The sequence below is a fragment of the Protobothrops mucrosquamatus genome, unplaced genomic scaffold (genome assembly GCF_001527695.2).
Source record: "Protobothrops mucrosquamatus isolate PMUCROS unplaced genomic scaffold, P.Mucros_1.0 scaffold747, whole genome shotgun sequence".
Lineage (NCBI taxonomy): Eukaryota > Metazoa > Chordata > Lepidosauria > Squamata > Viperidae > Protobothrops > Protobothrops mucrosquamatus.
Genome location: NW_015387018.1, coordinates 357,756 through 374,178, shown reverse-complemented (window position 1 = coordinate 374,178; position 16,423 = coordinate 357,756). Strand labels below are relative to the sequence as shown.

Genomic DNA, 16,423 nt, shown 5'->3' with positions numbered 1-16,423 from the left:
CCCAAGTCATAAAAGGGCCAAGTTTGAAGACCCTGGTTTATGGGAACTCTCCTGTGGTGGCTTGGAAACTAACCCTATAGATTTGAGATCCTATCTCTGTTTTAAGCCAAGGGATGTTTTCATTTTCCTAAATTAAAATCTGTTGGATTGCTCTGAACTGCTTTGCTTTCCATGTTACTCCATATTGGTTTATTACTTCACTACTTCATCTTCTGAGGATTTTTGTCCTTAAATAACTCTTATTTTAACACTTCAACATATATTGCATATATCATCTAGCCAAACCTGACTAGTTGTGCGGTAATCATTCAGTAAAGGAAGACAGAAAAGGAGATAGCTTTAAAGATGAAGCAGAGAGGGAAACAGTTCCTTCCAGTAGCATAACAATCACTATTTTAGGAAAATTCTGAGCTTCCCAAGACTTTTTGTACATGACAACTTGATGCAATGTTAGCATAAAATAACTGACATTTAGTAAATTAAACTTAGAGACCGATTGTTATTATTTATTTATTTAAATTTACTATTTGCCAGCTCCAATGTAGTTTTTTTAAATATTTTTAGAGATAGATGGTGGCAAACAAGATAAATCTTACTACAATCTATTCTGTTTATTATTTTACTGTTTTTACAGTTTTATGATTGTTTTATTTATTGATTTTATTGCCAGGAATTGGTAACTGGTTATTGTTGTGAGCCCTCCACAACAATAACCAATTAACAGGAAAGCCCTCCAGATTTGCTTAAGATGCACAACCATATAAGTCTTTTAAATAAATAATCAGTCAATCAATGTTGGGTCCCTTCTATGGAACCAGTGTGTTTTGTATGAAGTAGGAAAAATTCATGTGATTTATTTTAGTTTTTAACAAGGCTGGTACATTGTGTACCATTGTTTCTCCATTTTATTTATATTCTGGTGACTGTTAGGGTGGATTACCATGATCTAATTTATCTAAACCTCTTCTAAAAATGATTAAGAAATTTCAGATTGCTAAATCAGCTTGTTTTTCCTTAAACTGTATTCTTGATTATTTGACTACTGGTTTTAATGGCAATGTTTAGCATTTATAGTTTGTATTGATTATATTGTTTCATTTCAAATATGATTATAATTTAAGGGTTTCATTCTTAAAAATATTCCAGTACATAAATAAAAAAATGCATCATGGATATAGTGAATGTTAAATTAGTGACAGCTCCGCTTGTCATAGGCAAGGATGAAAATTATTATTATTATGGTTGGTTGCACAGTCAGCCAGATGTTTAGACTAGATTTGGTATTTTTATTTACATATCCGCTTCTTTCCATGGACCTGGAATAGGCAAATGTTGTTGTTTGATGGTGTTAAAGGAATTGTTGCAGGATGCAAGCTGTTCCAAGAAAGCTGCCTTTTGCAATTCTCTGATGGTGATTTTGTCAATGATGATGGTGTTCAGATGGGGCTCCAGATGTTTTAGATTGCACCCAAGGCACTATCACTATTAGTACCATCTTTGCTTTCTTTTGCTACAAATGTCTATATTTGCCTGTATTTTCAGGCCTTTGTATTTTGCTATTTTCTTGAGTTCTTTCTCACTATTCTGCTGTCTCCAGATACTGCCATGTTGAATATCCAGACTTTTTTGCCTTTCTTATTGGCAATTGTTAAGTCTGAGGTTATGTGGCAGGTGCACGTCTGTTTGAATTCTAAAGTCCCAGAGCACTTTAACTTCTTCATTTTCAATCACTTGGTCTAACTACCCATCAGTTCTTGCTTGAAGACAAATGATTATGGCAATGGAATATATGCTATGATTGTATTTATTATATTAAAAATTATTCCAGAAATTATTGGTACATAGTATTTATACATCAATACTAAGAATTCCATGGCAAAACAACTTTGCTTGGTGAGGGTAATCAAGCTCATACATAATAATTATTAAATACAGACACGGTGTAATAGTAGCTTTCAATTACTGTTAACATACTATGAATACAATATTTTATTGCATGGGTATTCAAACAATTAAAAAAGATGAAAATACATTTAACTTACTATGCTGAAAATGAGGAGGATTGTCATTAACATCAGAGAGATTAATAGTTACTGTGGTTGTTCCTGAAGGTCCACCAATTCGTTCAACTGTAGCTTTGATAACAACAAAATATTTATCTTGGGTTTCTCTGTCTCCCGGATAAGCTGTTCTAACCACACCTATAAAATATAGAAGGAGTAGAGAACAACCATTTTGTGACAAACAATAAACCAAAAGCATGAGCTGGATAATTCTTTTATACTGGATTTACAAAAGAGATTTGTCAAAACTTGGATGAATCTTGTGAGAAGGAATAACAAAGAAATAAAAATAAATCAAATTCTGTGACATTATTTAAATGGACTAAAGATTAAAACTATTAGGAATAAAATGGAGGAATAGAAAGTTAAATTATTTGAACAAAGTTGAAATATACTGGGGTTTTTTTCTGGCAACCTTGTAAACTTTTGTTGAAATGACAATAATTTATGAATGTGTTTATAGATAAGAGATGGATCATGGGATGAAGATATCATTGTTTATACATTAAAAGGAAGTAAAAAGTTACTAATATTGTTTATACTTGTGGGAGACTTTATTTCTTTTCTCTTTTTTTACTATACATTTTTTCTTCCTTTTTTCTGCTTTTTTCCTTTGCACTTTTTTATTTTCTCTCTAATCTTTTTTTGTTTTAGTTTGCACCAGTTTTTATTACTGCAATTATAATGCTTAATAAAATTATTTTTTTTAAAAAAGACAGAGTAGCTTGTTGTTGTTAGTTGCGAAGTCGTGTCCGACCCATCGTGACCCCATGGACGACATTCCTCCAGGCCTTCCTGTCCTCTACCATCTTCTGGAGTCCATTTAAGATAAGAATAGCTATTGTAGATTAAACCCAAAACACAACTACAGTAGTATAATTCTTCTCTCCAGTGGCAAACCAGTGATGTAAGAGCAAATAGTAAATATAGTCAAATTTGGGTGGCTATATTAATTTTATACATAAATTTAAAATGATCAGTCAATAAATATGATAATGATCATTTTAATAGTGTTATTCTCAATAGCTTTATCCAAAAAATGCCATATTTTTGATATTTTAGTTAACTCTGTGCTACCTGAATTTTTTTTCTTTTTATATGACCTGAATTTCTTCCATTCAGCTTCATTGCAATTTACCTGAATTCTAATACTAAATAAAGAAGAAAAACCTGGCATATTCACTTTTTTTTTTACCTCATTTAGCTTTTAAGATACAGAGTTCCAAACAGTATACTCTTTCCACAAATGCAAATTCCCTAGCACCTCAATATCTTGCTAGCTCTAATTTGCATTCTACACTATTATTTTGAAATGTCATGGCCACATAGCATTCCAAATACTGTTGCATTTTAAAAGCATCTGGAAGATATTTATTAACCTTAGTTAGAGACCAAATTTCAAACTTATAGTACAGGATATTTTGTTTTATAGTAAACTTACATCTCTGCATGGAGAAAGAAATCATATAATTTATACTTAGTCTTATCATTTATTAAATAAGGGAGGAAAATCAAAATGTTGTGATAGTATACATTTGTTCACCCAAGCAATATTGTTAGCTCAAGCCCTTGATTCAGTAAATAATACTGTACATGTGGCTGTCCGATTTTCTAGATGAGATGGGTGGTACATAAATCTAATAAATAAATAATAAATTATAATCTTACTAAATTAAATCACGTTTATTTGTTTTGTGAAATAATCATAAAAATGAATCTGATAAAAATTATACAGTGCAATATACTTAGATGATTTGTTGGTGATACTTAAGTTAGAAGAAAAATAATACCTGAAGTTGGTTCCACAGAAAAATAGGGCTGTTCTGGCAGAATACTATAAATCAGACGAACACCTGTTGGATATGTTGCCGTCACCTGAATCACTGAGGTACCTGAGAAAACATAGGATGAAATATCCAGCTGTTATGAGAATATTTGTTTTTGGACAGAGACTTGATCCCCTCAGTTACAATATTTTGTTACATTTCTATTTATTCTATAATATTAGTCCATTAAAGACTAATTGGGCCAAATTGAGAAAAGGCTAATATCTCTTTTTTTGAAAAAATAATGTCATCAACATCATGATTTTAGTTCTAAAGATGTAAAAATTCCTTTAGAACATGAAATATGACCTGCAAAAGTGACACTCACTTTCTGAAATCCTTGGTGGAGGTACCTATTTCATGAAGGATGAGGATGTAGAATTGTCCTTTATTTGAAATTAAGTGCTGTCTTAATGAATTGTTTAGCATTGTATAATAATGCTATAGCATTATTCAATCCTACACTGATTTTGGTTGTCCATGGCAGTAAGATAGAGCTTCTTTGTAACTATTTTATGTTCTGTATTTTTGGATTTCTGTGAGGAACGAGGGCCATTATGGTCATAAAAACTGAACAATGTCAGGGATGCAATGACAGTTGGAATATAACAAGCTTTAAAGCTATTTCACAAATCAACGTACCCTCCTTTGGTTCTAAAAGTAAAGTGATATGTTGCTTCACATTTGCAGTTCACAACAGAGAATTGTCTTCTCTGACAATTCCAGCAGCCAGAAGAAGCTTCCAATAAGATATGGAAAAAGCTGGAATAATTTTGGTGCATGAGTCTCTTTGGAGCTTTGAGGAGATGTAAAACCCATTGAAGAGGTTCATATCATTTGGTGCACTGAGGCAAAGTTGTGCTATCTGCACCTGGGCAGATAACTAAATCCATACCAATTTAGAAGCATCACCTGTAGATATGGTGACCTTGGAAAATATAAAGGACAAACCTGAAAAGAGGACAAATCTGAAAGACGTTCATAAGGATAAATATGTTGCTTATTGTTTATAATAATTGTTTTTATGTTTATAACTTTGCTTTTCAAAGGAAATTTAAGAGAAAAAAAACCCTTTAGAAAAAAAACATTTCCCAATAAAAATACCTAAAATCAAACAGTAAATGTAAGTTTATGTTAAAAAGACAATTCAATTTCCTTTTTTTTTCACATTAATGCAGAAGACTGGTTATTAAGTGTACCATTGTGCAGTAAAAGTTAAATGATCAAAACACTTGCCAAGTCAAAAGTGACTGAAAAATAAAGAAAGCCAAAGGACAGCTTTCTGAAATAAAGGACTGTTTTTTATTATAAAGGATGGATCATTATAGTACCTATAGAGGGCAGAACAGCCTTTTCAGATAACTGAATATAAGAAACCAGCTCAGTTAAGCATTTTTCAAGGCATATGTTTGAGGTGGAATTCCTAATGGATTTTGCTTCCCTGTCAAGGCTATTCCTACTTTCATGCCTTTGATGTCATTATCTTAAACAGTACAGTCTAAACTTGGCAATTTTAAAACTTGAGAACTTCAGCTCCCAGCATGGTTGGCTAGGGAATGCTGGGAGTTGAAGTCTACAAGTCTTGTTGACAAAATTGGACACCCCTGGTCTAGTCCTTCTCACATTTGCCTAAATCATACTTTTTCATCTACATGATGAAAAAAATATTTTAAATGAAAGCTTAATGAGAACACATCTCTTTATGAGCCAGGTTTTAATTTAAGAATAACAATAGAATATGAAAATTAATCATAAATGGAAAAACAGAGTATATCTGTAATTGGAGAGACCCTTTGCAATAAATAAATTAGCAAAGATTCTTGAATTACATTCAGATTTACTGTTATTCTACATGGAAGTAGTAACCTAATGAATGGAATTCAGGTTAAAGAATTTAAACTGATGTCAGTTATTTTAATACTGTTCTTAAAATTTATTGGCTATTTTTTTTAAAAAAAATCATTTTGGCTTGTTTAAAATTATGTTTTACTGCACTCCAGTCTGAATGTCTATACATTTTATAAATCAGTAAAATGAAGAAAAAAATGGATACAAAATAAACAAACTGCTAAAGCATGGTTTCCTCCTTTCTCCCCTATATTATTTATGCATTAATGATCACTCTTTTTTTATACTTTTTGCTTTTGAAAGTATGCATGCTCGCATGTATGCATGTGAGCTGCTCTATTCTTTTAACTTTCCAGTTGGAGTAGAGTGAAAAAAATAATAATAGAAGATTCTGGTCAGGAAAAAAAAGCAATTGCAGTGCATCAATTCCTAATTTAATGCCTGTGGTATGGCTTGAAAGAAAGAAACTCCAAACAAGTAATGCAACTATGATCCTCTACAGGATTCTGATAGCTTTTCATATCCTTGAGGTCTGGTATGAACATTTTCTATTGAAGAACAGATACTACAATCCATCTACTGAAGACAATTTCATCTCTCCTTGGGAATTGTCTGTCTCCTAGATCTAAATCTGATACTATCCCAAGGGCCTTTGGGGAGATTACACCCATGAAAAAAAAAATATTCCCAAGCACTCTCATTTTTTCTCATATTGCCATGAGAAAAACTAATATCCAACTCATTTCTCACCCAGGTTTTAAATTTAAATACAAATCAACCTCTCTGTCAGGCAAAAGAAGACCTACAGCATTTGCTAAGGCTTGAAGTATCACATTATTCCATCTATTATTGGATATTTTAGCTATAAATTCATCAGTAGAACCCCAAAGGATTTTTATTTTCTGTTTAAAAAAAACTAAGATATTATCTGTAAAAAAAAAAAAAGTTGATAGGGAAAGTGATTGCTGTTAAACCATTAGAAAATTCCCAAGCATTTTTTAAATTAACAACTTCCAAAATGTGTTATAGGCAACCCATGCTACAGATCCCACATTGCTTACATTCAGGGTTTAATTTAAAACATTTAACCCATAAAGCCCTTTATGGTTTGGCAGTAGGTTACCTTCAGGATCATATCAGTAATATTAATAGCAATAGCTCTTAGACTTATATACCACTCCACAGTGCTCTATTTACAGCACTTTCTGAGTGATTTACAATGACATCATTTCAAAACTCTCTTAAGCCCTGCCTATATCAGCAGGCCTGGCTGTCCCAGGGATGGGAGAACTCATGAGGTGGCTCCATTACTATTAACATCCCTCCACCTATTGTTTTCTTCTCATACTTTAGTTCTGCTTTTAGATTTTTTTAATGCTTTTAAAAATCATTATTATATAATGGTTTTAGATAATTATTGTTTTATTTGTTTACTGTTTTATTGGGTTGTTGTGTGCTGCCTAGCATCATGATATGAGAGCCATATAAATTTGATTAATCAATAAATAAAATAAACAGCTGAAAAATGAACATGACTTTCTGGATTGTAAGTCACCCAGAGTTACCTCTATTCCGTGCGGCCGGCCTGGCGTAGTTTGATTATGTTTCAGTGGGGTTTTTTTTATGGGTGTGTTTTTAGAACAGGCTTGTTATTTAATTCGATTTTAAAACAAACTATTTATTATCGTGGTTTTTAGTATCGCCTGTTCACCGCCCTGAGTCCCGCAAGGGAGATAGGGCGGTATATAAATTTAATAAAATAAATAAATAAATAAATAAATACCTTGAGGCAAGATGGGCAGCCAATAAATTTTACAAATAAATGCATCCATAGTTGACTACTGGGGTTTCTTATGTTTTATATATGCATATGTTTCTAATTTTAACTTAATGATCGATGTTTTAATGGATTGACTATGTACCATCAAAATCACTGTTGACTCCTAAAAACCACATACATAATTTTTCTCCATAACAACCTGTCCTTAACCTGATCTTTCTGGACTTCCAGTTGTGCATTCATAGCCACCATAGCTGAGTCCATCCACTTTGCTGCTGGTCATCCTCGTCTTCACTTTCCTTCTTCCTTTCCCAATATTAAAGCCTTCTTCAGAGGGTTAGTTTCCCCATAATATTTAGTTTGTAGGATAATTTGAGCCTGGTCATTTGTGCCTTGAGTGAGAATTCTGGGTTGATTAATTCACTGATTTATTTGTTTGTTTTGTTGACTGTCCATAGTATTCTCAGGAGACCTCACCAACATCAAAATCCAAAAGTATCAATACTCTTCTTATCCTGCTTCTTCAGAGCCCAATTTCCACAGAATATCACAGGGAATACTATGGCTTGCATGAGTCTGATCTTTGCAGATATACAAGCATCCCAGGGTTTTCTGAGATCTTTATGGCTGCTCTACTAAGTCCTGGTCTGCATTGCATTTATTGCACGCCTTTTCCTCTACTGTTGAATGTTTTGTTACTATATATCTTGTGAGCCACATATCTTGGGATTCTTTCATGATTGCAGCAGGATATAAATGTAATAAATGTCATAATAAAAATAAGCAAATGTCATGCTTGTCATGTGTGTCATTTTATTAGAAGAACAGTATAAACTTTTAATTCAGCTTCTATCACTGGGATACCTAGTTAATTAGTGATGTTAAGTGGAAGACGCACTCCGATTTGATGAAGCTTTAATTGAAATGTGCCACTGAATGGCATTCCAGACTGAAATATTTTTATCCCTCTCTTCAAAGCATCAGATCAGTAGAGGCATGCTGCCTAATTCTAGATGCAAGAAGCTTCTATCCTGTCCTTTACGTATGCAGGCCTCTGCTGAAGGAAAGCAGCCAGCTGAATTGTGTTCATGTCAGCTTCACTGAGGCCCAGTGACTTGATTTTGCAAGTCAGTGTGCCACTGTGAATTAAATCATTTTAACAGTTAAGAAGGAGACAGTTGCTGAAAATAGAATGCAGGTGCCTCTGAGCAGACCATTAAAACAGAGTGACTTTTTCAAGCTTCTCTGTAAGTCTGGAAGAAAAAAAAACTTCTGGAGCTTTAAGAACTGCATTGTTGTAATAATAATAATAATAATAATAATAATAATAATAATAATAATAATAATAATAATAATAATAATAATAATAATAATAATAATAATAATAACAACAACAACAACAACAACAACAATAACAACAATAACAACAACAAAATAATAAATAATAGAGTTAGAAGGGACCCTGGAGGTCTTCTAGTCCAACCCCCTGCTCAGGCAGGAAACCCTATACCATTTCAGACAAATGGTTGTCCAGTCTCTTCTTAAAAACGTACAGTGTTAGAGCATTCACAACTTCTGGAGGCAGGTTGTTCCACTGATTAATTGTTCTAATTGTCAGGAAATTTATCCTTAGTTCTAGGTTGCTTCTCTCTTTGATTAGTTTCCATCCATTGCTTCTTGTCCGCCTTCAGGTGCTTTGGACAATAGCTTGACTCCCTCTTTTTTGTGGCAACCCCTGAGATATTGGAACACTGCTATCATGTCATCCCTAGTTCTTCTCTTCATTAAACTAGACATACCCAATTTTAGCAACCGTTCCTTATATGTTTTAGCCTCCAGTCCCCTAATCATCTTTGTTGCTCTTGTCTGTATTCTTTCTGGAGTCTCAACATCTTTTTTATATCGTGGTGACCAAAACTGGATGCAGTATTCCAAGTGTGGCCTTACCAAGGCATTGTGAAGTGGTATTAACACTTCATGTGATCTTGATTCTATCCCTCTGTTGATGCAGCCTAGCACTGTGTTGGCTTTTTTGGCACACTGCTGGCTCATATTTAAGTGATTGTCCACTAGGACTCCAAGATCCCTCTCACAGTTACTACTATGGAGCAAGGTACCTCCTATTCTATACCTGTCATTTGGTTTTTCTTGCCTAAATGTAGAACCTTACTTTTTTCACCACTGAATTTTATTTTATTAGATAGCACCCAATGTTCAAGTCTATCAAGATCTTTCTGTATCTTAAGCCTATCTTCTGGAGTGTTGGCTATTCCTGCCAGCTTAGTGTCATCTGCAAATTTGATGAGTTCCTCATCTATCCTCTCATCCAAATCATTGATGAAGATGTTGAAGAGCACTGGGCCCAGAACAGAGCCCTGGGGCACCCCACTACACATTTCCCTCCATGTAGATGCAGTTCCATTGAGGACCACACACTGAGTTCAGCTGGTCAGCCAGCTATGAATCCATCTGGTGGTAATGCTGTCTAACCCACATTTTTCTATCTTATCAAATAGTAGGTTGTGGTCTACTTTATCAAATGCCTTACTGAAGTCCAAGTAAATTATATCCACAGCATTCTTCTGGTCCACTAATTTTATCACCTGGTCAAAGAATGCAATAAGATTTGTCTGGCATGATCTGTTTTTGACAAACCCATGCTGGCTTTTGGTAATGACTTTTTTTGCCTCTAGGTGTTCGCTGATTCATTGCTTGATTATCTTTTCCAAGATCTTCCCAGGTATTAAGGTCAGGCTGATAGGTCTGTAGTTTCCTGGATCCATTTTTTTTCCTTTGTTTCCTTTGAAGTTTGGAACTACATCAGCTCTTTTCCAGTCCTTCCAGTGCTCCAGGATCTTTGAAAGATATAGTTCAGTGGTTCTGAGATCACATCTGCCAGTTCCTTCAGAACCTTGTGGTGTAATCCATCTGATGCAGGTGATTTGAACTCATCTAGGGTGGATAGGTGCTCACTTATCATTTTCTTGCCTATCTTAACTTTTGTTTCTAATCTGTTTTTACAGTACTGTTTTTGATGGGTAGGACTGTTTTTTCTGTTTGTGTAAAGATGGATACAAAAAACAAGTTAAGTAGTTTTGCTTTCTCCCTGTTGCTTGTCACCTTCTTGCCACTTTCTCCCACTAATGGACCAATCATTTCCTTAACCTTTTTCTTGTTTTTTTCACGCTGAAGGAAGCTTTTTTGTTGTTGTTATTTTTGACTTTTGTTGCAAACCTTAGTTCATTTTGAGTCTTAGTTTTCCTCACTTCATCTTTGCAGGCTCGGGCTATTTGCTGGTATTCTGCCTTAGTTATGTGCCCCTCTTTCCACTTTTTATATTTGTCCTTTTTGTCTTTCAATTTATCAGAGAGTTCTTTATGCAGTCATGCTGGTTTCTTTTGAGACCTGTTATTTTTCTTCTTCATTGGTACTGTGCTAAATGGGGTTTCTTAATCTCACTTTTCAAAATTTCCCAAGCTTCTTGAGTTGTTTTCCCCTTGAGGATTCTCATCCATGGAATCCTTCCCAAGCTCTCTCTAAGTTTGTTGAAATTAGCTCTCTTAAAGTCCAAGACTCTAGTTTGACTATGTTCTATTGCTTGTGCTTGCATAATTTTGAATTCCAATATTACATGATCACTCCCCCCACAAGGTTCCTGTGGCTTCAACACCTTCTATCATTTCATCTCTGTGTGTTAATCAGTAGACTTCTTAAAGCAACCACATTTTTTTCCAACATAAGAACTTGTGATTGTTTTGTGACAGAGAGGTGTCACATTCATGAAGTGTTAAAACATTTTTTCCTAATCATCTTTTACACATTTGGAAGCATTATTAAAAACACTAAATATGAATATCATGGAAGCTAAAAGAGAATTATGAAGAATATTTTTTTTTTTAAAAAAAGTCTTTTAAATGAAATTTCAAGTCACCAAAATGCCTAATATGTATGTTGCATTCTAGTCATGCTCATATTTAGAGATACAATGTGTTTGTTGACATTTAAGCTAAATGAATTATGTTTTGGGCAAATGCCTAAGGGAATGCTATATAGTTCCCAGTTACAAAAGGCATCATTTACTGTTATGGTTTCCTTGAGTCTAATGAAATGTATATGGAGGAGGAGGAAGCTGCCAGATAGTGTGCTGAATCTTAAAATAAATGTGTGTTCATATTAACATATTGATTCTTGAACAATTTTGCCCACCTTTGACTGATATGCCAGTTATAGCCATTTTTGAAACAAGAGAACCTTGTGGTGGTGATTTATAGGGTATAATGCAGGGGTCTTCAAACTTGACCCACTGGCTGAGGAATTCTGGGAGTTGAAGTCCACAAGTCATAAAAGGGCCAAGTTTGAAGACCCCTGGTATAATGGAATATATAGGATCTTTGAAGAATCCTTGTGAAGTATGGATACTGGAAAAAAACACATTCCTATTGTAACTGCAATACTTATTTTATCAGTATCAACACAACATCAGTAAAATGACTAAGTACAAAATGCCATACCTTCTGGAGACATTTCAGGAACTGTGGCTTCATAAGGCCCATCCAAGAATTGTGGACCATTGTCCTTCATAGAATTATCTTGCTTGTCTAAGTCAAACTTCAGCTGAAAAAAAAAAGAAAAGTAATAAGCTGATTTGCAAATATCATTCACGTAAAGCTCATTGTTTTCAAAATGAAGTAAAGGAAGAGAGAAAGATAGACAGACAGACAGAGTCAGAAATGCTTTTTAGATTAAGATTCATATTAATAAAAATATTAACACACAAAATCTGGTAGTTCAGTTGCAGATGAGCTGATGCATCGCTTGTCTGCCCAAACCTTTTTGTTTGTTTCTTTTTAAGAATTTTCTTTCTGAATCAGAAACAAACAGTTGTAAAATATGATATTTGCTACATAGGTCTTGCCAATAGATTGGGCTGACAATGTGGCAACCATCTTTACCAGCCAGATCATTTCATTTTGGATGGATATGAAAAAATGCTAAGTCCATGAGATGATAGGCCAAAGAACAACAAACAAGAGGTTTCCATGGCTTTACTGCCTCTCCCCTCTTTTTCAATATTTACATGAAGCCAATGGGTGATACTATATATCATTGATGATATCCAGTTATACATTTATGTCACTGTCTGGTCAACTGAAACTGTTTTACTTCTGTCCCACTGCCTGAACACTGAAAAAATGATACATGTTCTACTCTCACATTCCTTCTGATTTATTTCCAATAACTCTCAGAAATTCTGGACTGAAAGAGCTAAATATCTCCAAGCATGACCCATAATTTAATTTTAATTTTCCATGCATGGCGAGCGACTTAAAGGTTTCCCTGCCATCCAGATATATGTCCAGCTTTGACCTTGATTTCACTTCGGGGGTTTTGAAGCAGAAGATTGAAGAATCTTCATGGAACAAACCAAAGATCTGTTTAGTCCAGCATCCTGTGTCATGCAGTAGCCAATTCTATATTTTTGGCAAACTCATAGGCAATAGGTCTACCTTGGGTGTTTAAAATTTATTACCAGTGATTCAGGAGGTATTATACAGTCAACCAGGCTTCGAGCTACCCTCTATGAATTTATTTAACTCCCTTTTAAACATTCCAAATCAGTGGCTAACACCACATGTGTTGGCAACATACCCTACGGTTAAAACAAAACAAAACAAAACAAACAAACAAAAAAACCTTCTTCCAGTTCTATCATATGCTTTCTGAAGTATATGTCTAGAAATGTATATAGTATTTGAAATGCAGTCTTATTAGAGTTTTATATGAGGATACTTTTATTTTATTTATTTTTATTCCAAATAATAATAATAATAATAATAATAATAATAATAATAATAATAATAATAATAATAATAATAATAATAATAATAATAATAATAATAATAATAATAATAATAATGTTGGAAGGAACATTGGAGGTCATCTAGTCCAACCCCCCTCAGGCAGGAAATGCTATACCATTTCAGACAAATGGCTGCCCACTGTGGAACTTGTCTTTTCTTAGCAGGCATACAAGTGACATAGTGAACAATAATCACATTGCATACTGAACTAAGTCTCCCCTCCCCTTCCAGCCAGGTTGAAAGAATAAATATAATACTGGTTTGATATGTTAGGATTAATCTATTATTCACATTCAAAGGAAACCATCAAGAATTGTTATAAATGCAATGCAGAAATTCACTGAAAAAGCCATTCTTCATCTTCTATGTACACTATCCTTTATGTGGGTCAAATTGTACTCCAGTCACTTTTTTGGGGCGTTCAGATTAAAAATCCATATTTGAATTTCCTTACGCTTTTGTTGATTATTTTTTTTAAAAGGCAAACCATCGGATAATATGAGTTTATTCTAAAAGGATACCAAGTTTATGGATACACACATTTTAGTGCATGTCTCTCTTTGCCCATTTTTAAATAAGTCATCATTCTTCCACCATGGTTGCTTTGAAAAGCTGTGAAAAGTAATTAATGGATTTTGAGTACTTCACCCTTTGGGCCCAATTAAATTTTAGCGCCAGTTAATTAGTGGTTAAACTTTTTGCCATTCGTTCAACTTGAAAGTTGCCTTACAGAAAAGGTTGCAAGATCTAAAGATCAAAAAGTAGATTTAGGTTTGTTTTTGTTTACATGTTTGGTCTTGCTTTTTCCAGCAGTAGAGGAGAAGGACACAAAAGAAGAAAGGAGGGGCAAAAGAAGAGAAGAGGAGGAAGAATTTGGGGTAAAAATTAGCAAATGTTCAACCAGTGTCTATATTTTAAGAAGGATAAAAAATAATTGCTCCTCGTGGCAAAGCCACATTAAAATAATGAACCATGCAGGGCCCCAGAGCTGCCTCACTGGTAAAAGGATTTAGTATTAATCTGCTTCATTAAAAATTAATGATGAGTAAATTAGCCACTACTTAACATAATAAAATATCCCGCTAAAATACTGGTAACTCATTTCTTGTGCTATGTGCCTACTCTGATGAAGAACTAAACTGAACAACAGTGGTAACAAGGGTTGAAATCAATTGCCAGATGTTAATAATGAATTAACTTTTTTATTTATTTATTTTTGGAAGATAAAAAGGGTTGTCTTACCGACCAGGCATACCAACACTTGGGGCAGATTTTCCAAGACACCTCCTAATAGTATTGGAGTTCAAATTCCCAAAATTGCTGGTACTGGACCAGGAGTCTATAATTCAGGAAAAGCCCAAATAACCACAAGGGACTGGCAGCAATGAGAAAATGCCAGTAACCAGTTGGTGAATCTCCTCAGAAGGATAGTACCTTTTATTTTATTTTATTTTATTTTTTAAAAAAATCAAAATATAAATAGGAAAACTATTACTGCCTTATGCATATTTAGTCATGCAAGAGTTGCTCTTTTGCTAGTTCAGGTGATAACACTGACAGCATCACTCAAGGTGGTATCTAATTGATTTTGCTGCCTGATGTCCCATTCCACCAGATTTCTGGCCAAACAGAACCTCTATAGCAGGGGTCCCCAACCTATGGGCCATAGCCTGGTCCCAGGTTGAGGCCAGTGGGCCGCCAAAATGGCTGGCCAGTCCTTGCATGCATGGGTATGCATTCCCCCCACTCGTGCTAGCACCCGTGGCCCCATTTGCACATGCACGTGGGCATGAATGGGGATTGCTAGCATGAGACGAGTGTCTGTGGCCCATTGAAGCACATTGGACCGTGGGATGTGTGCAGCCATTCATGCATGCACACGGCACCAGCACATGCTGCATGTGCAAACGGGGCCGCTAATGCCACACCAATTTTGAAGCTGCTCTCCTTCCCTTCGATTGGAGACCTCTGCTCTATAAGTTCCGTACAGAGATGCTCTATGCCTAAATGTTGCAAAACTGCTGTGCAAAACTGCTCCTGATTCAATTAAACGAGAACCTTTAGGAAAATGGTAACAAATGCTTCTGTGCTTCTATGTCTTTTACAGATCGTTGTATATGGCTACATACACAATATAATGCAAGAAAGTTTCAAGAAAAATTCTTTCTCACCAGACCGGCTTAAAGGAAAGCTTAGTGAAGCAGCCAGATACCAATCAACACCTTAGTCTCTTGCTAATCTTCTTTCAGAAGAGCTACCATACCTGGCCTGATTTCAAAGGAAGTGTTGACATCATTTCTTTCTCCGCAACCAGCAAGCTCCGAACGCGGCTATGTTTCACATTCTGAGATCTCATCAAACCTGGTTCCATCTCCTTAGTATTACAATTGTGCATGCAGGGAAGACACGGCCCCACATGAATGAGGGTCAAAACAAAAGAAATCCATTTCTGATAATACATGCTGATAGTTCCTTTTCAATCAATATGCATCTGTGGAAAGAAAGAAAAAAAAATAGAGCAAAAACATTGTTTCTGTGTCAAATTAATGAAAGCCACCTTTAAAAAAAAGTATCTTTGATTCCAGGTTTGTTTTTCAGAAACATGTAAATCCACAAACAGGATACAGACAGGAAAAATCATCTTTATCATAGCTGACCAATTAAGGTTTACCATTATTGTTATGTAATCTAACAATAATTCTAAAAATTATTTAGACACACAGTATAAGCACCAAAAGGAGAAAATAATGAGTCTTTTTCTTTCTTTCCCCCCCCTTCTTTTCTTTTTTGTCAGTTTTAATCAGTCCTGCAATAGAATATATTAACTTGTAGCTCTATTTGTTTTCTCCAGGGCTTTTTTTCAGCCGGAACGCGGCGGAACCGCGTTCCGGCACCTTTTTCCGGGCCAGCCGCACCGGAAATAGCCCCTCCCACACCGGAAATAGCCCCTCCCAAATTTTACTTGCATTCCTGTTCTCTAAAGGGGCGGTCCTAGGGTTTGATGAGGGCGTGGCCAGGTTTGAGTTCCGCCACCTTTTCTCCGAG

General features: G+C 34.9%; 1 protein-coding gene across 1 annotated transcript in view; it reads right to left on the bottom strand.

Annotated features, from left to right (window-relative positions):
- The window catches only part of LOC107289679 (cadherin-19), a 40,453-nt gene extending 24,584 nt beyond the window's left edge, over nt 1-15,869 (bottom strand). The window contains 4 exon segments of the mRNA XM_015818476.2: nt 2,043-2,201; nt 3,854-3,955; nt 12,029-12,131; nt 15,642-15,869. Of these exon segments, the coding sequence (XP_015673962.2) occupies nt 2,043-2,201; nt 3,854-3,955; nt 12,029-12,131; nt 15,642-15,869 (592 nt within the window).
- Between the last annotated feature and the right edge of the window lie 554 nt (nt 15,870-16,423).